Source organism: Bombina bombina, chromosome 11 (genome assembly GCF_027579735.1).
Source record: "Bombina bombina isolate aBomBom1 chromosome 11, aBomBom1.pri, whole genome shotgun sequence".
NCBI classification, from domain to species: domain Eukaryota; kingdom Metazoa; phylum Chordata; class Amphibia; order Anura; family Bombinatoridae; genus Bombina; species Bombina bombina.
In genome coordinates, this window is record NC_069509.1 from 58,557,079 (window position 1) to 58,582,597 (window position 25,519).

At 39.0% G+C, this 25,519-nt stretch overlaps 1 protein-coding gene across 3 annotated transcripts in view; it reads right to left on the minus strand.

The window, feature by feature from the left end:
• TRAF7 (TNF receptor associated factor 7) overlaps nucleotides 1-25,519 on the minus strand; it is a 123,630-nt gene that overhangs the window by 51,313 nt on the left and 46,798 nt on the right. For all 3 annotated transcript variants that reach the window (XM_053694417.1, XM_053694419.1, XM_053694418.1), the window contains exons 4-7: nucleotides 22,901-22,992; nucleotides 19,884-20,000; nucleotides 19,173-19,265; nucleotides 5,020-5,053 (exon numbers count right to left, since the gene is read on the minus strand). In XM_053694417.1, the coding sequence (XP_053550392.1) occupies nucleotides 5,020-5,053; nucleotides 19,173-19,265; nucleotides 19,884-20,000; nucleotides 22,901-22,992 (336 nt within the window). The remainder of the gene's footprint in view (nucleotides 1-5,019; nucleotides 5,054-19,172; nucleotides 19,266-19,883; nucleotides 20,001-22,900; nucleotides 22,993-25,519) is intronic.

Consider the following 25,519-nt stretch of genomic DNA (forward strand, 5'->3'; position numbering starts at 1 on the left):
CAGCATCCATATATTGGATACACGTAGTAGAAGCCCCCACGGGAGCAAAACCCTCAGTCTCCTGCTGCGGGAATGGAGGAACCATATACTGCATCACAGCTCCCCTCCCAGGAACCTGAAAAACAGGAAGGAAAAAAACCCTGCAAGGCAGGACCAAGGACCCCCAGGACTCCCCGATACTAAGGTAATTCCGAACTCAGAGAACCCAAACCTTAATCTGAAAGAGAAGGGAATGAACGGAAAAAAAACCCTATCACAGAGTCTACAGGAACATCGTGAATGCACCAGAAGACAGGTAGGGGCCCATCAGAAAGGCCTAAAGCCTGAGCCACAGTCACAAAGGCATCTCTCACGGAGCCCCAGTCCCAACGAAGAAGGCTCATGGGACCACAACTTCAAGTGAGAACCGAACCGTCCACACCCATCCACAGAGACGACAGTCAGAGAGCTTGAAAAAGCTATTATTCAAGGAAAACCACCTTGAGCAGGCAAACGTTGGAGTTGCAACTCCCACAGAAGGCAGGGAATTCCTGCACACCACCTCAGAGTAACATGACTCGGAATAGAGAAAACCATACCCGCACACCCAACCAGACGATGCCCCCCAAAAGTAGGGAAGGATGAAGCTCCACCATCGCAAGAAGGAGCGCATTAGAATAACGAGTCAGCGTCCGGAAGAACCTCGATTGAAAACCAAACGTTAATCACCCGGCACATGAGACCAAACAGGTCACACACATCTCCCAACTTCCATTTAAAGGAAATAACGATTCTAAGTCTCGAGGACCTGAAGAACCTAGAGTCGTCTGCAGAAGCAGAATCGTAGCCCAGGCGAGTAGCCTGAATCGACCACCCTTAGAGTGATACGCACAACCCTCTATCTGGAGACGTTGCATATAAACCACAGGCCTCATACATCAGTAGGATCCGAGCCCGGAGTCCATAGAATAGGCCTAGAGGTTTCTCAGCTCCACGAAGGTGACATGAACCCTGGTAACAGCAGAAAAAGCGCCCAACCAGTACCAGCCTGGTATAAGAGCACACTGGAACTGTTCAAGGTCCAAAAAAATGTGATCGATAAATGAGCTAGAACGAAAATTCTAATATTCAACAAGTGCGCAACTCCCGAGGGAGTGCCCACGCGACCACGAGTCGCAAGTATCGGTTCCAAAGAAAAACTATAAAAATAAATCTAACAGACCTGAGCTCAAGGAAAAACAAATTAAACACATCCATCCAGATCAAAAATAAAATGAAAGGCAGCACCCATCGGGTGAACGCCCAAGGTGAATGAGAGCGACAACAGGACCAGCCGAGTAGAGGTCACATTCACACAAGCTCAGAAAAGGAACCGAAAAACATATAGAAAATAAAATGAAGACGATAAGGAGATTGGCTTCATCCCCTAACATCATAATTATTTTGCCATCCAACTTCTAAGGCCTTGGATACCTCTGTCCAATAGGACTGGGATCCTCTAACATTGCCAAAACAGGTCTTAAAAGAACCCTAAGGCGAGCCAGCCTATAAAGGAAGGCAAAATCATTCCTCGCCGAATCTACTGGAGACCTCGGCTCCGAGATTGGGGCCCCTGAAGCCTCAGGGGCCAAGGTTTCCCCAGAAGGCCGAACTGAATCGGGCGATCCCACGCTCGATGGGCCTAGGTTAACGGAGCACGGACAGTATCGGAGAAATACTTCACTTGGGAGATATAAATGAGTCAGTGCCATAGAAATGGCCATGTGGAACTGTGCCGTAACCTCTGGCAGAAACAAGTCACTTTCCGGAGAAGGAGTGAAGGCAATAGGGACACCTGCGTGCGTAACCGGGAAAAAGTCTTGGGCACGTTCCTCACGGGTCATAGAAACCTCGGAGGTGGATGGCTCAACGCACTCTAAGCTCCCAGACTCAGGAGAAGAGAGTACTCTAGAACGGCACCCGGAACATAACTGATAGGCATTAATTACCCGGGCTATTTCATATTCATCACAAGACACATCCTCTGTATCGGAGGCATCCGTGTCGCGCATATCAGAATCATCCATAATCTTGGGATTACGAAAAGATAAAACTAACTGGCACCCTTTGACACCCCCAATGGCTGAGGCACTCACCACCTCCTGTGAACCAGACAACCCACGAGCTAGACTCTCTCGGTCGCACACAGTCAGCATACGGAAGTGAAAAACAACGTAAACGCACCCGTCACGAGGTGCACCGTGCCAGTCACAAAAGGGCATGTAATCTGGAAAGATTGCGTCATTAAAAGAAGGCCGTTATGCTCCGTAAAGGCTGTAAGCCGAAGCAAAGCTACACATTTGCAGATAGAACCATATAACAAACATGATTAAAAGTCCCCCCTGTTCAATAACCCCCCTCAGGAGATATTAATCCCATGATTCCTTATTAAGATAAAAGGAGTCCCACTGGGACCCTACCTTGTTTCGTTAACATTACATTCACATATTGAAATAAAATTAAACGTTCTTACCGGAATCTACGCCGTGGAACAGGAACACGACCCTTCAAGTGTGACAGATAGTAGCCTCGCTTCTGACATGGACTTGAGTGAAGAAAGGTAGGCAGCGAAACTCGTCAACGTTGATTACCAAAGGAGCTGTTAATATGAGTTGGGATGGGTTCGCAGGAAAACTCTCCTTGCATCTCTAACTTTCATCCATGCTCTCACTGAGAGGCTGACAGGATTACTTAAAACTCCAGTCCCACTGCGAAGAGTACTAACATCCATAAGAGACTATCTCAAACTTCTGACACTTCTCTGCCAACCTCCTGTGATGAGAAGCAAAGAATGACTGAGGGATGAGGGAAGTGGGAGGAGTATTTAAGCCTTTGGCTGGGGTGTCTTTGCCTCCTCCTGGTGGCCAGGTTCTGAATTCCCAAAAGTAATGAATGCAGCTGTGGACTCTTTCCTTTTAAGAAGAAAAGTAAAATATATAGAAAAATAAATAGTAAATGGACAGCATACTGAGATTTTTTTCTGCTCCTTTAATATGTTAGAATGATTCATTTACCAGTTTATAAATGCCTCATTTACCTCTATTTTGACATTGGAAATATCTGTTTTTACCCAGTGTATCCCTATCTATGTTAAATATTTCAATACTTAAAGGGATATGAAACTCTAAATTTTTCTTTCATGATATAGGTAGAACGTAAAATTTTATACAACTAGTTTACTGCTATTATCAAATTTCCTTCATTGTCTTGGTATCATTTGTTGAAGGCGCAGCAATGCACTACTGGTTTCTAACAGAACACATGGGGTGAGCCAATGAAAATTGGTATATATATGCAGCCACCAATCAGCAGCTAGAACCTAGGTTCTTTGCTGCTCCTGTGCCTTCCTACATAAACTTTTCAGCAAAGGATAACAAGAGAAGGAAGCAAATTAAATAATAGAAGTAAATTGGAAAGTTGTTTAAAATTGTATGCTCTGTCTAAATCATGAATGTCTAATTATGTATTTACTGTCCCTTTAAGTACTGGTAATAGAAAAGCTATATAAACATGGTGGTTTAGAAGAAATTACACTCCCAACGGGTGGTGGGATAGAGAGATAATAAAATTTTAATTTTCCATTGTTCTCTCTAAGGGTCCGATATTCTAATGATTGACAGGTCCACGAGAAATGTTCATTTCAATCTAGCCAATCTCGCATATCACCTACTGGGCAAAATGTTATAAAAAAGTGGGCGGACCGTTGCTGTACAGATGAATGAGGATGTGCCTTCCATAAGGTAGCACATAACCAGTGAATGCGGATCTTAGCAATGTGGAGGGGGCATATTTCTAAAGCATGTTTACACAACGTATAATGTGTGTTCAGTAAATATAAAAACGGTTCTATATGCAAACTAGAAATCACCGTAAATGCAGTAATTTCTTACAATTGCTAATCTTGCCACTGAAAGGGTGGCGAGTTAGGCATGTGTAAAAAAGTTCATGTAGCTGGTGGATATTGCTTAGATCATTAGAAATTCCTGGTGATTTTTTCCCATTATAACACAGGTTTCTCCCATGCAATGCCTATATATTCGCCATATATATGAGCTAGAGGCTCATATAGATTTATGTTGTGCAATATTTAGTGTATGTGTAACGTGTAGTGTGTGTGTGTAGTGTTGTGTGTTTGTAATGTGTAGTGTGTGTGTGTGCGTGTAATGTGTAGTGTGTGTGTGTAATGTGTAGTGTGTGTAGAATGTTGTGTGCATGTAATGTGTAGTGTGTGTAATGTGTATAGTGTGTGTAATGTGTATAGTGTTTGTAATGTGTATAGTGTTTGTAATGTGTAGGGTGTGTGTACGTGTAATGTGTGTGTAATGTGTACTGTGTGTTTGCATGTAATGTGTGTGTAGAGTGTGTGTATAATGTGTAGTGTGTGTATAATGTGTAGTGTGTGTGTGTGTAATGTGTACTGTGTGTGTAGAGTGTATGTGTGTAATGTGTATTCTGTGTGTGTGTGATGTGTACTGTGTGTGTAGAGTTTGTGTACGTGTGTTTGTGTGTATAATGTGTAGTGTGTTTGTGTGTATAATGTGTAGTGTGTTTGTGTGTATAATGTGTAGTGTGTGTGTGTGTAAAGTTTGTGCAATATGTAGTGTTTGTGTAACGTGTATTGTGAATTTGTGTGTGTGTGTGTACTGTGTGTGTGTATGTGTAATGAGTAGTGTGAATTTGTGTGTGTAATGTGTAGTATGTGTGTAATGTGTGTGTAGCATGCGTGTAGTGTGTGTATTATGCAAATTAAAGTTTTACTTAATGCCCTTGAGTTCTCTGAGGGGGACTTTTCTTTTTAATTTAGTAACATATTAACACTCAGCCGTTCTAGAACACTAGATAAGGCGATCAGCTGAACTGGTTCTTTTCACATATGACTGAGATTATAATTTAGATAATGTAAAAACATCATGTTTGTGATAAATGACAGAGAGAGATGTGGAGGAAGGGAATCTGTGAATCCAGCCAAAACAAAGCTGCTTGTAAATGAGAGACACTTACCGGAAGTCAAGGCACATCTCCGACAGAACGTGTGCTGTGGACAACAGAGACATGTCAGTGTATATTTATATTGTTACTTGACAAATACAAAGTGCAAAGGTTGTAAGAAGCACTTTCTGATACACTGTGATTCAGTGGTGCATCCCTCTCCTTCCTCTTAGGCATCTTATTCTGCAGTCCTAGAATTCCAACGCTAACTCAAAGCTATAAAGTCCAGTATTTACAATTGTGTCACACTTTAGACTTTTGAATGTTGGTTTTGTGGTTCCTGAATGGCAGTTAAACCTATGATCCTTCAGCTTTCAACCTCAGTTAATGTTGTTTCCAACCCCTCCCCGCTCCCCAACAGACACAGCTGCTGAGTGTCGGCAATCCCGCACTGCCAGACAAAACTTGCACGGCACAATCAATCTGACCACTTCCTCCTGCAGTACTTTCCACAGCTCGGCCAGCAGTTGTCAGGAGTTTCCTGAGAGAGGGGGCTTCACTCTGACCTCACATTTGTCCAGTGACAAGCTATCCATTTAAAGGGCAGCAGAAAATGTAAACGTACCCATAATTTGTTAACACTTAGTGACTAGAGAGTATGTAAACAGAACTATTTCTAAATATATCTCTGTAATATTTTAGAAGAGGGAGAAGGAAGAGAGACAGAGGCCTTGATATTCAAAACCTCTCCGGTCTGGTGAGATATTCTAAAATGATCCTCCACCACTGCGAGATCCCTAGTGAAATATTAAAAATTCAGATTTTGCTTTACTTCTCTAAGGGGCGTTTCCTGCATTTCTGTATATGAAGGAGAGACAAACCCAGTGCAATATAGCACTGCATGACATTACAGTTCTGCTGCATTTACATGTTTTGCTTTCTATTTTACTGCATTTAAATTTTGCACTGTTTTTGGGATATATATATATATATATACAGTATATATATATATATACATATACACACACACACATTTTACTGCATTTAAATTTTGCACTGTTTTTGGGATATATATATATATATATATATATATATATATATATATATATATATATATATATATATATATATATATATATATATATATATATATATACACACACACACACACACACACACATTTTACTACATTTAAATTTTGCACTATTTTTGGGATATATATACACAGTATATATATATATATATATATATATATATATATATATCTTTTATAAAATTAGATTGTACTTTGCATGTCTTTTACTTAAATCAAAACAGGGGCAGAACTCACTCAATTTTCTAAGAAAAGGGGAGGAACCTGGAAATCCAAGAGATATGAGAGATGCCTTCCATAGAAAGCAATGAAGATCTCTATGATACAACATTTCACATGGAAGAGAGAAGGCAACTGAAGAACCCCTGCGGCTGATATAAAGGCTCAGTTTGCATCAATTCCAAATAAAACTGAAATGTTTTCACTGCTATTTAACTTGCTTTTGTCTATGTTTGAGTATATAAGACTTCACTGTTAGTTAAAAACAAAATTTAAGCTTGCCTGATAAATTTCTTTCTTTCCGGGCATGGAGAGTCCACGACGTCATTCCAATTACTAGTGGGATATTTAACTCCTGGCCAGCAGGAGGAGGCAAAGAGCACCCCAGCAAAGCTGTTAAGTGCAACTTCCCTTACCCATAATCGCCAGTCACTCAGCCGAAAGAAAATGGAAAAAGAAGAAACACAAGGGTGAAAAGGTGCCTGAAGTTTACTCAAAAAAACTGCTAAATTATAATGAAAAAAGAGGGTGGGGTCTTACACTCTCCATGCCTGGAAAGAAAGAAATTCATCAGGTAAGCATACATTTTGTTTTCTTTCCTATGGCATGGAGAGTCCACAACGTCATTCCAATTACTAGTGTGAACCAATACCCAAGCTAGAGGAAACGGAATGAACAGGGAGAGAGAACAAGGCAGAAGGACCTAAACAGAAGGTGCCACCGCTTGAAGAACTTTTCTCCCAAAAGAGGCCTCACCCGAGGCAAAAGTATCAAATTTGTAGAAATAGGAAAAAGTATGCAAAGAGGACCATGTTGCCGCCTTACAAATCTGTTCCACAGAAGCTTCATTTTTGAAAGCCCAAGATGAGGAGATAACCCTAGTGGAATGAGCCGTAATTCTCTCAGGTGGCTGCTGTCCAGCAGTCTCATAAGCAAAACGAATCATACTTTTTAACCAGAGGGAACGAGTAGTAGAAGTGGTCTTCTGACCCTTACGCTTTCCAGAGAAAACAACAAACAGGGCAGAAGATTGCCGAAAATCTGTAGTAGCTTGTAAGTAAAATTTTAGAGCACGCACAACATCCAAGTTATGCAAAAGACGTTCCTTATGAGAAGAAGGATTAGGACAAAAAGAAGGAACATCAATTTCCTGATTAATGTTTCGATCCGACACCACCATAGGGAGAAACCCCAATTTAGTACGAAGGACCGCATTATCTGCATGAAAAATAAGGTAGGGGAATCACACTGCAGACCTGAAAGCTCAGAAACTCTGCGAGAGGAAGAAATAGCAAGGGGAAACAAAACCTTCCAAGATAACAACTTTATATCAACAACATGCATAGGCTCAAATGGAGCCTGCTGCAAATCTTTTAGAACTAGGTTAAGGCTCCAAGGAGGAGCAACAGGTTTAAACACAGGCCTGATTCTGACCAGGGCCTGAACAAAAGCTTGAGCACCTGGTAATTCTTCCAGACGTTTGTGCAAAAGGATAGACAGTGCAGAAGTCTGACCTTTCAGAGTACTGACTGACAAAACTTTTTCCAGGCCATCCTGAAGAAAAGATAACATTCTGGGAATCCTTACCCACTCCAAGAAAAAGCTTTAGCTTCACACCAAAAAAGGTATTAACACCATATCTTGTGGTAAATCCTACAAGTAACAGGTTTACGAGTATCAATGACTGCCTCCTAAAAATCGCGTCTAGACAGGACTAGGCCTTCAATCTCCAAGCAGTCAGCTTCAGAGAATCTAGATTTGGATAGAGGAATGGACTCTGAATGAGAAGGTCCTTCCTCAGTGGTAACCTCCAAGGTGGAAGAGATGACATCTTCACCAGATCCGCAAACCACATCCTGCGAGGCCAGGCAGGAGCTACTAGAATCACAGATGCTCTCTCCTGCTTGAAACGAGCAATGACTCGTGGAAGGAGAGCAAACGGAGGAAACAAGTATGCTAGCCGAAATCCCAAGGGACCGCCAGAGCATCTATCAGGGCGGCCTGAGGATCTCTTGACCATGAGCCGTACTTTGCAAGCTTGGCGTTTTGACAAGACACCATCAGATCCAACTCCGGAACTCCCCACCTGAGGGCTATCCTGGAGAACACTTCCGGATGGAGAGCCCACTCCCCAGGATGAAAATCTATCTGCTCAGAAAATCTGCTTTATTGTCCACTCCTGGAATATGGATGGCAGATAGGAGATAATCGTGAGCTTCCGCCCACTGCAGAATGCGAATCCCCTCCTTCATGGCCAAGAAACTCAGAGTTCCTCCCTGGTGGTTGATGTAAGCCACTGAGGTGATGTTGTCCGACTGGAATCTGATAAACCGGACTAAAGATAATTGAGGCCAAGCTGTCAAGGCATTGAAGATTGCTCTTAACTCCAAGATGTTTATGGGAAGAGAAGACTCTTCCAAAGACCACAGGCCCTGAGCTTTCAGAGAACCCCAAAAATAGCTCCCCAGCCTGACAGGCTGGCGTCTGTAGTCACAATCACCCAGGAAGGTCTCAGGAGGTAAGTGACCCGAGACAGATGTTCCTGTGAAATACACCACAAGAGAGAGTCTCTTGTTAGGAGGGCTAGATTTATCCTCTGTGATAAATCTGAATGGCCTCCTTTTCATTGACGGAGCATGCAAAGCTGCAGCAGTCACAGATGGAACTGAGCAAAAGGAATGATGTCCCTGGAAGCCACCATCAGACCAATCACCTCCATGCATTGAGCCACTGATGGACGAAAAGCAGACTGGTGGGAAAGGCAAGAAGCAAGAAGACCTTCCACCCGTGGAAACATAGAAAAGACAACAATATCTCTGTATGAGATTTTGCTAGTTGAAAAGACGCCTGAACCAAGATGTCGTCTAGATAAGGCGCCACAGCAATTCCCTTGGATCTGATCAATGCCAATAGGGCTCCCAAAACCTTTCTGAATATAGTGGGAGCTGTGGCAAGACCAAACGGAAGGGCAACAAACTGGAAAAAACAACCCCACTAAAAACTATACTACAGTTTCATAAACAGCCATCCTAACTATTACTGACTGACAAGCCTTTCATAGTAATACATAAGGGGACAAGTAAAACCCCTTAGATACCTTCCGCCAAGTAATTAGGGAAAATGAACCCTTAACCCTTTGAGTGCTAAGCACTTTCCCACCTGGGTGCTAAGCTGATTTAATTTAAATTTAAATTGACTTACACCATTGGAAAGGTTAGGTGATTACCTTTCCAATGGTGGGTCTTGGGGGTCTGAGATACAAGCTTCTAAGCAGCATGCCCCCTTTCCCTATACTTTGTATTGGCAAATTGTTAATAAAGTGACGTCACCGCGCAAAACGTGATTCCCCCGGCGATGCCTGTCACTCTACAGGCACAATCGCCGGGGTAGGAGCAGGTGGGAGCCCCCAGATCTCCCTCAAGGTGGGAGAGTGCTAGTGACGGCTCTGAGCCGTCATTAGCACCAGAGTGGGAAACTCTGTGACGGCTCAGAGCCGTCATTAGCACTCAAAGGGTTAAAGGGACATTAAAACCAAAATATTTCTTTAATTATTCAGATAGAAAAAAACAGTTTAAAAAAAGTTTCCAATTTACTTCTATTATCAAATTTGCTTCCTTCTCATTATATTCTTTGTTGAAGAGATACCTAGGTAGGTAGCGCACACGTGCCGGAAGCACTACAAGACAGGAAATAGTGCTACCATCTAGTGCTCCTGCCAATGTATAACATTGTTGCAAAACTGCTGCCATATAGTTCTGCAGACATGTGCACACTTCTGAGCTTATATCCTTGCTTTTCAACAAAGGATAACAAGAAAACTAAGAATATTTGATAACATAAGTAAATTGGAAAGTTGTTTAAAAGTGTGTGCTCTATCTGAATCCTGGAAGAAAAAATGTGGGTTTTATGTCCCTTTAAGTCTCTTTTATTGTCTCATACATATAAAGTGCCTGAGGAGTTCAATTTAATTGACTCATATGCCAATAAAGCTGACCCAAATAAGTACCCATAAACCAAATAGGATAACTATGTCCCAGAAGTGATCCACTTAAGGGTTAACCTATTGGTTCACAGGCATGATAGTACCACAAGATATTGGGATAATATATACAGGAATTGCCCTGTACTTGTGTTGGAAACTTTGAAATCAGGGTAACCTTTCGAATTGAGATTAATTCTTGGAAGACATGTGGTTTCCTCTTATTTTTCGGTGGTTTATGTATTTACTTATTGTTTCTGTATTAACATTTCCTAATTTGTCATCTGTTTTTTGGAAATGAAATGTATGTCATTTTTTCTCTTATGTCCTGTGAACTGGTTTAATAAAAGAATTTAAAAAAAAAAAGGGTTAACCTCTGAAGTGCTGTCCTTCAGTACCTAGAAGGAAAAGTCACTTACCTGTGGATCCAGCTACAGGGCAGATAGCAGCTACTTAGGTGTGACAGGCACTGCACTCCCTGTCATGGACCTGTAGTAAAAGAAAGAACAGAGTAACCAACCCTGGCTTTCTGCAAAAGGGTAGCAAACTTGTTAGAAGTAAAACAAAGACTACCTCGCCGCCTTCTAACTGCTAAAAGTCACTACTACTCTTACTAAAGAGATTGATGTGGACACATCTAGACCCCAATCCTTGCTTGCAGGGAAAAGTACCCATAAAAGGGTTAAATATCTTCAGACACCATCTTCGCACATCCTCCATTGACAGAGGCAAAGAGAATGACTGGGGATTATGGGTAAGGGAAGTTACACTTAACAGCTTTGCTAGGATGCTCTTTTTCTCCTCCTGCTGGCCAGGAGTTGAATATCCCACTAGTAATTGAAATGACATCGTGGACTCTCCATGCCATAGTAAAGAAATAAGTGTATTGTGACCTACATACAGCTAGCAGGACAAATCAGCTTGTTTAACCTCTTAACGACCAGGGATGTGTCAGACACGTCCTACAAAAAGTGTCAGTTAAGAACCAAGGACATGCCTGACACGTCCTCGGGCTTTCAAGGTATTGCAGTAATGCCTTGATATTGAGGCATCACTGCAATACCTTTTTTAACCCACCGATGCAGAGAGAGTCACTCTGTGGCCCTCTCTGCATCGGCTACCTACAAGTTACCCAATTAACCTTTCACTGCTGGGCATAATACAAGTGTGGTGCGCAGCGGCATTTAGCAGCCTTCTAATTACCAAAAAGCAATGCCAAAGCCATATATGTCTGCTATTTCTGAACAAAAGAGATCCCAGAGAAGCATTTACAACCATTTGTGCCATAATTGCACAAGCTGTTTCTAAATAATTTCATTGAGAAACCTTGTGAAAAAGTTAACAATCTTTTTTATTTGATCGCATTTGGCGGTGAAACGGTGGCATGAAATATACCAAAATGGGCCTAGAACAATAATTTGGGTTGTCTACTAAAAAAACAATATATACATGTCAAGGAATATTCAGGGGTTCCTGAAAGATATCAGTGTTACAATGTAACTATTGCCAATTTGGGGGGGAAAATGGTTTGGAAATTGCACAGTGCTACTTGTATTTATTGCCCTATAACTTGCAAAAAAAGCAAAGAACATGTAAACATTGGGTATTTCTAAACTCAGGACAAAATTCAGAAACTATTTAGCATGGGTGTTTGTAGATGTGTAACAGATTTTGAGGTCAAAGTTAGAAAAATTGTGTTTTTTTTCCCATTATTTCCTCATATTTTATTTCTTTTATAGTAAATTATAAGATATGATGAAAATAATGGTATCTTTAGAAAGTCCATTTAATGGCGAGAAAAACGGTATATAATATATGTGTGGGTACAGTAAATGAGTAAGGGGAAAATTACAGCTAAACAAACACCGCAAAAATTTAAAAATAGCCTTGGTCCCAAACGGTAAGAGAATTGAAAAGTGCTGTGGTCACTAAGGGGTTAAAATGCTTAGAAAATTTCACAAGACTTGCGAGAGAGCTTCAGACATATCCTGGGAAATCCCCTGTTCTGCCCAGGGAACTGCCTGCCCTGTCCCTTCCACTTTCTGAAACAGTCAGTTGATAAATGGGGGAAATACAGAGTGCAAGTAAATTTTATACAAAGTATGATTCTAAGTTATTAAAGTAACACAGAAACGTTCAAAGCATAATCAGAATGTGTACAAGCATTGCTAGATCAAAATTTAAATGTATTAAAATACAAATGAGAAAGTACAAAGTTTAAATGCAATAATACTGAAAGAACCCAATCTGAAATGTAAAGTAATAAAAAATACAAAACACAAAGTGTAACAAAACTCTCATATCATGCAGCGCTATATTGCACTGGGCTTTTCTCTGCCAGTGCTTCACATACATAAATGAGAGAGATCTCGCGGTGCTGGAGAGTTCCGCCCTTTTTCTTTAGAAAATTCAGTGAGTTCAGCCTCTGTGAAGTCTGAACTATAATTCCTCTCCAAGCTGGAGAATCTTTGAATTTCAGGGCCAGAGATAGAGGGAGAGAAAAATAGAGGGTAAGGGAGAGTGAGAAGAAGAGAAAACGAGACAGGGAGAGAGCAGAAGATGAAAAAAAGAAAGGCTTTAAAGGGACATGAAATCCAAAAATGTTCTTTCATGATTCAGATGCAGCAGGCAATCTTAAAGGGGCAGTAAACCTACACAATAATGTTATATCATTCTGCACATAGTGCAGAATTATATAACATTCATTTAGTGCCAACTTTATACTTCAAAGTATTTGAAAGATTTTTTATGCCAAAGTAGAATTTTGTAGAACGACGCTGGTCTTTTCAGAAGCGCATCGGGGCACGCTGTCTTGTCACAGCCGGCCCGATCGCGCCTTTAAACTCAATGTAGCTCGCTCCCACTCTGGTCTGGTAGTGTATAAAGTAGAAGTATAAAGTTGGCACTAAATTAATGTTACATAATTCTGCACAATGCGCAGAATTATATAACATTATTATGTAGGTTTATTGCCCCTTTAAACAACTTTCAAATTTACTTCTATTATTTAATTTGTTTTGTTCTCTCAGTATCCTTTGTTGAAAAACTTCCCTAGGTAGGCTCATGAGCTGGCTGCTGATTGGTGGCTGCACATAAATGCCTCTTCTTATTGGCTTACAGATGTGTTCAGCTGGCTGCCAGAAAAGCATTGCTGCTCTTGCAGAATATCAAGAAATTGATAATAGAAGTAAATTGGAAAATTGTTCAAAATTGTATTCTCTATCTGAACCATGAAAGAAAATATTTAGGTTTTATGTCCCTTTAAATAAAAAAAATATTAGTGGTTGCGCACACACACACATATATATATATATATATATATATATATCGTCATTGTCAAGAGAATGAAGCCGATTTTATAACAGAAGTAAAGTGGAAAGTTGTTTAAAATTCTATTCTCCATCTAAATCATGAAAGGAAAATGTTGGGTTTCATGTCCATTTGAAGGGACATGAAACATTTTTTTTCTATCATGAATCAGACAGGGCATGCAATTTTAAACAACTTTCCAATTCACTTCTGTTATAATTTTTGCTTTATTCTTTTGGTATACAAATAACAAAGATTTTGCTAACACATTGACAGTGGCAAGCCCTGTGATCATCAAACTGCATTGGCTCCTCCAAATGAGGAAAGTGATGGCTGGAGTTTGACCATTAAAAAACAATTTGCGGGGGGCGGAGCTAACCGCCAAGGAGAACAGTCGCAACTGAACAGAGCTCCTGACTTATGGGCCAAAAAAACCTAAAATACCTTACAGCTATGAGTCTACAACATCATCCCAAAGCCTACAGACACTTAGGGGTACACGGAGCGTCGAAGACAGCCATCTACTGAAGATGCGTGCAAGGCTTTCACCTTATGCCTTTGCCATGTGGTAGACGCAGCCATTTTATCTACAGACCCTTACGCATGGAGCTTGCCTACTGATAGAGAATTCCTGGGTTCTCAAAGTCGCTGTTATCCCTCACCTCTATAGGCGCATTCACCTCATCACTCCTCTAACGGACGTTAAATAAGCTTTTGCCACGGCGGGGAGTACAAGATGGACGTTGGATACATCCTAAGGGAATTGGCTCGCATGCTGGCAAGTCACCGCAAAGCTTTTCACAAGACCCTAAACGCTGCGCTAGGTACGAGTGACTTTTGCACAACTCAGCTTACTCAGTCAAACCCCAGGCAGATAGAGTATGCAGAGGATAGCACTCTGGGACTCAGATGTCGGCTCGATGATATCTCGCACAGTACAGCTCCATCTTGTAACGAAGAAGTAAGAGATCTACATCTGCAGCCCGATGCCTGTGTCACCCAGATAGACTTAATAGATTCACAGATCTCCGACGACTACAAGCAAGTCTGGATGGCTCCCACACTGATACCTACAAGTAGCTTTCAAAACAAAGGCGCTTCTCACCACCCGGTCAGTCGGGTCATTGACCCTATGAAGCTGGTAACAAACATAGTGCAGCATACTGACAGTGAACACCCAGGTTTGCGATCTAGCATGATGGGGAAAATAGACTTTGTGGCTGTGCACTGGGACCCCGGGGGACACATTAATCACTGCAGAGATTTCTATTGCCAGATCTGCAGCACAGCTTTCTCCCTAGCTTTGCGTTCTGGAGTTGGGTAAAATGTTCTCTCTTATAACATACCGGTCCATTGCTTTGTTTCGCACACAGGCTGCAAGCCAATTAGAGGGACCATGGACACATACAGAGAACTTTCCCAGTGTATCTCACTAACTTTTGGGGTTGGCCAGTTTTGGGGTTCAAATGTTATCCTCTGCTATCATAACCCAGTTGATTGTTTCATACTGTTTGCTGTTGATGTGTGGCATGTTTTTACCATCACATGTATTGCCTTTCATAACACTATTCTGAGTATGTTTACTTTTCTTTTCTATACTCATATAAGTTTACATTGTTCTGACATGTTGCGAAACTGGTAGCTGCCTATCTATTTTACATATGGGAAGGAGGTAATTAAATTTGACACAATAGCTTATTGCTGGATATAGGGCCCATATCCAACTAACATGGTTGCTAAGACATACTATTGCCATAAAAGCAGATTTATGCCCCTATCCCGTACTCCAATAGAAGCAATGTTGCTACAACCGTACTTTTATACTAAACAGGTGAAGATACTATATGTATGTAACTATATCTCCCCAATATCAAGCAATATCTTAGTATCTTAGAATGATCTACACACCCTTCCCCTCCCTCACTAAGTTTAACTTATCATTTTGCACCCTATCAGACTAACTCCCAGAACAAAAAAATAAAAAAAATAAAAAGAATTTCAGCATGTTTTAATCTCGCTTCACAGTGGCAACAACTCTGATCCCTCCAAAGTTTAATGATGTCTATATTTAGTGTACATAGGCTAACCAATTGTCTATTGTGCAGCATCCCTAGTAGTACTTTTTTCACCCTAGATGCAAAAGAATTACCACAACCTACTTAATCTCTTAGTATTTACTCTTAATACCAAGCTACTGACTTTACATACTTTATTTAGATCAGCAGGACTGATCAATAACACTAGCTAGTTGAGTCTATAATCTCTATACACACCCTGTCTTCCTTACAGTTTCACTTGTCCTCCTCCTCAACATAGTAACACTATATAATTGATGCCCTACCCCTTGAAAGTCTCCTTTGGCATATACTCCATTCATTGTATTTATCTTACCACCTCCCCCCCCTACTACTCCATAATATGTCTCCTAGTTCTAGGAGAATTAAAAAAGCGGTTTCTCTTGCCTATACCGCACCTTCCATCACCCCCTTAGTATCCCTTCTACTCCTTATTGCACCATAATACGGAACCCACCTATTTTGATCAGACTAGTAAGTCTGCTTGAATTGTACCTGCTGAGTTTTTTAGTCCTTCAACATATATCAGGGACCTTTTTAAGACCAGATATATAGCAGTTAATACCTTGATGTGTGGGTCAGAAGGCTCTCATATGGTTCCTACTTATTATTATTAGGGGGGTTTTGGTTTTGATTTTGTTATAGCACATTTAATATATTCCATTCTACATTTTAAATGTTATAAAACCGAGGTATAATGATGAGATCCAAAGATGGCCTTTTTGGCCTATATTCGCCTTCCTTTACCTTAATGCTTTTAGAAGGTCTCTTAGTGCTGGGCATCCTCTATATACAATGTCTACATGGTATGTAACCTGTTGTTCTTTTTTTCTAATTTCTTATGTGTTTATTTTGCTACTCCAGGAACATTGAAGCCTTTATCGTATGTAACATGTAGTGCAAAAATGTATTTACATAATTGATGTATGCCCTTCAAAATACCTCAATAAAAATTATTTAAAAAAAAACAAAAAAAAAAAAAAAAACAATTTGCATTATTAATAATACTTAAAGTGAATGTAAATTTTGATGCTAAAGTGCCCGGTTTTTAAAAATTTGATTAAAAACAGGGGCACTTTAATTCATCAAAATTTACATTTCACTCCTGTTGTGAAGAAATACTTACCTTTTAATCTTCACAGCAGTTCCAGCTTCCTCCGGTCTTTGCAAGCCATTTTGTTACGTCCGAAATGATGGATAGGTCATCCTCCAATCACGGCTTCCCCCCAGGGGGAATCGGTGTCTGATTCAATGCCATGATTGGAGGAAGACGAATTCCTCATTTTAGACCCAGGAAGAGGCTTTGCGATGGGTGGAGGAAGCGATGCAGCGGGTGTGAAGATTAAAAGGGAAGTTTTTTTTTTTTCACAACAGGAGTGAAATGTAAATTTTGATCAATTAAAGTGCCCCTGTTTTTAATCAAATTTTTAAAAACCAGGCACTTTAGCATCAAAATTTACATTCACTTTAAGCTATCCAGAGCACAAATTAATTGCATAATTTAACATAAATTGATTTCTTATAATTTGTACAACAAACAGTGAAATTTAATATTCACTAAATATAGCTTAAAGGGACGTGAAACTTTTGTTTTGTTTTTATGATTCAGATAGAGAATACAATTTTAAACAACTTTCCAAATTACTTCTATTATCTAATTTCCTTCATCCTCTTGGTATCATTTGTTGAAGGAGCAGCAATGCACTACTGGTTTCTAACAGAACACATGGGTGAGCCAATCACAATCAGTATATAAATGCAGCCACCAATCAGCAGCTAGAATCTAGGTTCTTTGCTGCTCCAGAGCTTTCCTAGATAAACCTTTCAGCAAAGGATAACAAGAGAAGGAAGCAAATTAAATAATAGAAGTAAATTAACACTAACATCATTCCCACCTTTGCAGTCCCCACCTCCTGTTCTTCACCCTCCTACCCATTTAGATTGTAAGTTCCCATGGGAACAGGGCTCCCAATTCCTCCTGTATTTGTTTGTTAAATTTTGTCTGGTGTCTCATATTGTACTGTCCTTTTATCTTTGTTACCTATGAACAGCGCTGCGGAATCTGTTGGCGCTTTATAAATAAAGAATAATAATAATAAATTGGAAAGTTGTTTAAAATTGTATGCTTTGCCATGAATGTCTAAAATGATGATAAATCCTACAATTTAAAAAAAAACGCTAGGATTTACCAGCACTAAAATACTCTTTTTTTTCAATGAGGTGATGTTTCCACCTCTCAGCCAATAGCAGTGCTAGTCGTACAGTACTGTGCCGATGGCTAGCATGGCTATTGGCTAATAGGTGGAAATGTCACCTAGTTTAGCAAGAAGGCCGCAGCAAAGAAAAGGTACATTTAACAAAACCATATTTTAAACTAATGACTGAAGGTCCCATTTATTTTTAGTGCTGCTAAATCCTAGCGTTTTTGATAGAATAAATCAGCAAAACCATTTTAGATGAGTCATCTGAACCTGTTCTTCATACATTTTGCAAATTAATACAGCCTTGCTCCATGTGCATAGAACAGGTGCACTGCTCAGCCGATACCGTCTGTTTTTGGCCGCATAGTGCAAAGCTGTGTACAGAACATACAGCCTGAAGGAAGGCTACTGTACGTTTTTATTTTATCAAATTAAAACATGAAACATTATACTTAAAGGGACAGTGTACCCTCAATTGTTCTCCCCTTTAATTTGTTCCCAATTATTTATTTTACCTGCTGGATTATATGAAATTGTTTACAAATAGCAGATTTACCTTTATTTCAGCTTTTGAAATAGCTGATTTTGCCTTAGTATCCCTACCTATACTGAAAGTTTCTATACTTAAGTATTGGCCATAGAAAAGCTGTGTAAACATAGCCAGCAGAATAACCTACACTCCTATTGAGGGTTAGGAGAGATAAGTAATAAAATGATCATTTACATACATTTTATACTCTGCAGCTGGTACTGCAAGTAATTGGAAACACATTAAAGGGACAGTCAACACCAGAATTTTTGTTGCTTAAAAAGATAGATAATCCCTTTTTTACCAATTCCCCAGTTTTGCATAACCAACACTGTTATAATAATACACTTTTTACCTCTGTGATTACCTTGTATCTAAGCCTCTGCAAACTGCCCCCTTATTTTAGTTCTTCTGACAGACTTGCATTTTAGCCAATCAGTGCTCACTCCTATGTAAATTTATGTGCGTGAGCTCAATGTTATCTATATACACACAAACTAATGCCCTCTGGTGGTGAAAAACTGACAAAATACATTCAGATTAGAGGCGGCCTTCAAGGTCTAAGAAATTAGTATATGAACCTCCTAGGTTTCGCTTTCAACTAAGAATACAAGAGAACAAAGCAAAATTGTTGATAAAAGTAAATTGGAAAGTTGTTTAAAATTACATGCCCTATTTGAATCATGAAAGTTTTTTTGGACTTGACTGTCCCTTTAAGGAAAAAAACAATTTTACATTATACAGTCCGTTTAGTGAATAACGGCAAGGTTTCCATAATGTATCTTTGCAGCATTATAAAGGATTGTGTCTGACTACTTACCCCACAAGTAGTGATAACGGGGTCTTTAAAAACACTACAGCACAGTTGGCAACAGAGCTTCACTGATGGTTGTTCAGCAAACACTAAAGGATCCTGAATTAACATAAGAGAGGTGTAAGTAGCAATTTCAGATTGATTAGAACCCATGATTCATCATATCACTAAATATCTCTATACGCCATTGGCATTCGTGTATTCTGTCGGGTGGGGGTGGGGGGCTCTGGTCTGTGTAATCCCCATAATGTTTTACTTTATAGCAAATTCATAACAAAATACTGCTTCAATCTCAGAAAAGCTGCAAGCCAGCAGGGTAAATCTAATCTAATGGCTGCAAGCCAGCAGGGTAAATATAATCTAATGGCTGCAAGCCAGCAGGGTAAATATAATCTAATGGCTGCAAGCCAGCAGGGTAAATATAATCTAATGGCTGCAAGCCAGCAGGGTAAATATAATCTAATGGCTGCAAGCCAGCAGGGTAAATCTAATCTAATGGCTGCAAGCCAGCAGGGTAAATATAATCTAATCTTCAGATAATCTATGTAAAAACATGGAACACACAGTGTAGTTAGAGCTATCTGTGGGGTACAGTATAGAACATCCGGATTACGCATAGAAACTATTTCTAGTATTTCTGCTGGTTCTAGATATGGGGATAGTGACTACTTACAGAAGTCTGCAACTCTGTGACATCTTTAAGCTTTTTTCCCTTACCGGCTCTTCCTCTTCCTCATGGAGTGAGAAGGTGGAGCGTAAGGACATGTTGGATTCGGAATGCAGGGAGCGTACTGAAATAGCCGAGTCCGAGCGTCTGGGAGTGCTAATCGGAGGCTAGAAAACACCCACCAAAAGATATGAAAAGCTTTATAAACATGGCTCCATCAGCTTCATACAGTAACAAAATCAGTAGATCAATATGGAAGTCAAATTAATGTTGAAAAGCACAGATTTAAGACGGTTCCTCCAGAATCCAGGGCAGGCTGGTAGTCAAGAATCCCAGAGTACTTTGTGCCGCTCCTTGTTCATCACTGATTGGCTCTCAGCGCACCTAACTATAAGCTGGGCACACTGCTTGCTTTGTAGTACCTCGCATTGATTTAAAGATGCTGGGGTTACATGTTTTCTGACTGCTCCCTTCAAGTAAATAGCGAGTGTGAGCTTCTCTACTCTCGCTCTAACCCCTGCCAGCTCAGCTTGCCGTGTATATGTGGACACTTCCTCCTATTCAATTCAGTGTGCTAAGCTGCTTCCTGCTCGAGATGAGAGAAGGTAGCGGAGGGGGGGATACGCAGAGAGGAGGGGGATTTACTGACTCAATCAGAAGTGACAGCAATATATTTAGTGGAGAGATGGACACACATTCACTTACACATATATCACATATATCCATATGACAAGGATAAGGGACTTACAGAGGGGCAAATAGATAGAAAAAGAAGGGTAAAAAGAGAGAGTAGGGAAGGTGAGTCACAAAGAGTGGAGAGGGAAAAGAGTTTTTTGCGTGCGCTGCGCTCATATTATGAGTTGAAAGTAAACTGTTTTCACACACTAACCCAACACGCGTAAACAGCAAACCCGACACGCACGATAACCTATTCCACCATAGAAGTCAATGGAGCAAGTGGGGAAAAAACTTTAACACCACACTCGCGCACAAACCCGATTGCACTTTTGCACAAATATATATTAATACCTATATGAAGAACATTGGAATGTGAAATATTTACAGAAAATACACAGTAGAACACTTTATTAAATATGAATATTGCATAAATATGTTTTTACATGTCTTCATCTACTTAACTGCATAGGGCTCCAATACACACACACACACACACATATATATATATATATATATATATATATATATATATATATATATATGTGTGTGTGTGTATATATATATATATATATATATATATATATATATGTGTGTGTGTGTGTATATATATATATATATATATATATATATATATATGTGTGTGTGTGTGTATATATATATATATATGTGTGTGTGTGTGTGTATATATATATATATATATATATATATATATATATATATATATATATATATATATATATATATTAATGTTTTTTTTATGTGTATATATGTCTGTAAATACATATGTGCGCACACATGGATGTGTTTTGTGACACTTTTTTGTTTTTCAAAACAGTTAACTTTCAACTTGTATTACGAGCTGAAAAACCGGCGCGCGCAAACAGCAGCGATAAACCCCTTATGGCTCAAGCGTAACTGTTAACGGGCCACTTGTAATCTGGCCCACAGAGTTTAAGAGGTAAAAAATGAGAAGCATGGGACTCTGTAATGAGGGTTCTATTAGAGGAGATAAAAGAAAGGATACTTATAAAGAGATATGGTAAAATAGGGAGTGTGAGGAAACGCTCAGAGGTGACAGCAAAAGGGAATGCAGAGAGGAGGGAAATATTCTAGGAGGATAAAAAAATGGAGAACAGAGTGACAGAAGACGGTAGGAAGAAGAGGGAAGGAGCACAGAATTAGCAGCAATTTGAAAATCTAAGCTGCTTCCCTAAGGAACAAATCTCAATTTATTTACACAAAAAATAAGTCTCCCTTTAAGAGTTATACTAAACCCAAATTTTTTCTTTCACGATTCAGATAGAGCATGCAATTTTAAGCAGCTTTCTAATTTACTCCTATTATCAATTTTTCTTCATTATCTTGCTATCTTTATTTGAAAAGCAAGAATGTAAGCTTAGGAGCCGGCCCATTTTTGGTTTAGCACCTGGGTTGCGCTTGCCGATTGGTGGCTTAAATTTAGCCACCAATCAGCAAGCGTTATCCAGGGTGCTGAATAAAAAATAGTCCGGCTCCTTAGCTTAGATTCCTGCTTTATTAAATAAAGATACCAAGATAATGAAGAAAAAAATGAAAATAGGAGTAAATTAAAAAGCTGCTTAAAATTGCTGCTCTATCTGAATCATGAAAGAAAAAAAATGTGGGTTTAGTATACAGTACTCTTTTATTTATTTATTTATATAACAGTATTAAATGCTCTGATTTGTTAGAGAATTGTATTATTACACAAATGTACGATGGCAACTATAAGTTTAAAGAAACATCAGTCCTAAATGTTGAAACACTTGAAAGTAATGCAGCATAGCTGTTTAAACAAATTATTAGACATTAGAAATTAATTCCGGTATTTTTCCTTTTTTTACATTTTTATTCTACTTTTTCATACAATATTTGCAGCATTTTCCCCCCCTGTATTTATTACAAGTAGAAAACCCTTTATCCAAATTGCTTGGGATCAGAAAAGGTTTGGATTTCGGAATAGTTTGTATTTTGGAATATTGCGTCTTTAAAATGGGGCAGTTTTGGAGAGGAGATGGAACCAAGTGTAAACAAAATCTGATGTAATTTAGGTAATATTTACATGTCATAATACAGCTTATACATGTAACCTAGAGGTAGGTTTAAATCATTTTTAATACCTTTGTGTACATTATATCCTCAGAGAGATAGTACAGCACTGTAATCAGAAAGGGAATATGTGTTGTTTTTAAATATAGACTATTATTTGCAGGGAAAATAGGAATTTTTGATAATGTTATATTTAAAAAAAATATTACTTAAAAAAGTTTGGATTTTGGAATTACGGATTTGTGGATTTATAACTGTATTACTATTTTTAAGTAGGAAAGTCATATAGAATAGCACCATGGCGTCACTTATTTTTCCTTACCATAATATCATCGTCATCCCGGGGAGAAAAGGTTAGGGCGCTGGATGAGGAGGGAGTGCGACGGTGATGTTTAAACGTGTTAGTCCCATCAGCTGCAAGAAGAGATACAAAGAAAATCCTCAGAAAGCAAACAAAGATATACAAATCCTCCACTGCCTGATTAGCCTATGCATCACTCCTGGTGCTTTAAAATAAAACATTAGTTAAAGGGACATTAGATTCAGGGGAAGAGCTACCATTGTTGCAGCTGGGGGCCATAACAGCCAATCTATACAATATAGATGTGTGCATAATGTGTACAATCTATGTATCCATCCAAATATTGCTATTGCTTATTACTGAATTACCTCTTAGGGGCCCCACATTTTTTTTTTCCCAAGGCCCTCTGTTGAGTAGATCCGCTACTGATTAGATTCAACAGTGCATATAAACAATTAAAGGGACACTGTACCCAAATTTTTTCTTTCGTGATTCATATTGAGCATGAAATTTTAAGCAACTTTCTAATTTACTCCTATTATCAAATTTTCTTCATTCTCCTGGTATCTTTATTTGAAATGCATGAATGTAAGTTTAGATGCCGGCCCATTTTTGGTGAACAACCTGGGTTGTCCTTGCTGATTGGTGGATAAATTCATCCACCAATAAAAAAAGTGCTGTCCAGAGTACTGAAACCAAAAAAAGCTTAGATGCCTTCTTTTTTAAATAAAGATAGCAAGAGAATTAAGAAAATTGATAATAGGAGCAAATTAGAAAGTTGCTTAAAATTGCATGCTCTTTCTGAATTACAAAAGAAACCATTTGGGTTCAGTGTCCCTTTAATGGACACCATAGTTCATTGATGGCCAACCTTAGCAGATGTTTCAGAACTACATTTCCCATGATGCTTAGGCCCTCTGCAGTCCAGTTGAGCATCATGGGAAATGTAGTTCTGAAACATATGGAGTGCCAAGGTTCACCATCACTGCCATAGTCAAACTGCAACTTCAATGATTCATCAGAGCATTTCATTAAAAAAAAAAAAAACTTCATCATTTCCTTCTATTGTTAAATAGAAATTAAATTTGCTTCATTCTCTTGGTATCCTTTGTTAGCAAAATGTGCATTGTTTTGCTGCCCAGGGACACACCCCTTATAAAGTCTTATTAATAGGTTATCTTATTTCCTTTGCTGTGGTCAATAAGTGACAGAAATGGACAAGCTCTTGCATGTTGTATGTAGCAATGTCAGGATTCTGGATCTTGCACTTTAACCTCTCTGAGGGCAGTTGGAATAAAAAACACAATATTCAGGGGTAATAGCAAGAAACAATAAAAATGTATTGCAATTTGTTTTAATTTGTGCATAAATAAACATGTTAGGCTAGATTACGAGTGGAGTGCTATTTAGAACTCCCGCTTGCGCAATAATTGCGCTATAAGTAAGCTTTTTCCACGCGTCGGGTATTGAAAGAAAAAGTTAATCACTCGCACGCTAATCTGATGAGCACAAAAAGCAGAACTTACAATATAGCGCGCGTTAACGTTAAAAAATTGGAAACGCTAACCCGAACAAATATTCTCAAGTGCGCTAACCTGACATGAAAATATGAATATTTCCCATTCCAATGTTCTTCACATAGAGGACTATAATCTATTTATTATAAATACATATTTCTATATATATCTGATGGTATATTGGTACAAAATACAGTCAAAAACCTGTATTAAAATATGAATATTGCATAAATATGCTTTTACATGTTTTCATCTACTTAACTGCAAAGGTCTCCAATGTACATATATATAAAAAATAAAAAAAAATATATATATATATATATATATATATATATATATATATATATACATACATACATATATATATATATATATATATATATATATATATATTTATTTCCACAAATAGCATGCACTCACTGGATTTGTGCAAAAAGTGCTTTATTGGCACACAAGAGTACAGTAACGTTTCGGGGATTTCACCCCTTCATCAGACTAAGTGACTTAGTCTGATAAAGGGGTAAGATCCCTGAAACGTTACTTAGTTCTGTGTGCCAATAAAGCACTTTTTGCACAAATCCAGTGAGTGCATTCTATTTGTGGAACTGTTATCTGGCTTGCCTGCACCCTGGTAGCTGACCTTGGAGGTGGGAGTGCGCGCTATTAAAATAAATAAATAAATATATATATATATATATATATACACACATACATACACACACACACACACGTGTTTATATGTGTATATATGTCTGCAAATAAATATATACACATGTAAATACATACATACACATTTATATCTATCTATCTATCTATCTTATATATCTATATATATATTTGTGTGTGTTATTGGTAAAGTCAGATTTTGGGTAATTCTAGGATTACTGGGGTAAAACAGACATTACCCAAGCGTCTGTGAGTAAAGCTTGATGTAAGATCATAAATCCCCTCCGAGCGCATGTGCTTCATCGAGTCACTGCATCAAATATAGATACGATGCACTTAAATTCCCCCATATTTTGTGCCTCTACCTTAGGGGTTTCAAGGGGGGCAGCCCCTTTAACCCCCCAAACAGAGGCAAAAAAATAGTGTACATCAGGCTTTACCCACAGCCGCTTGGGTA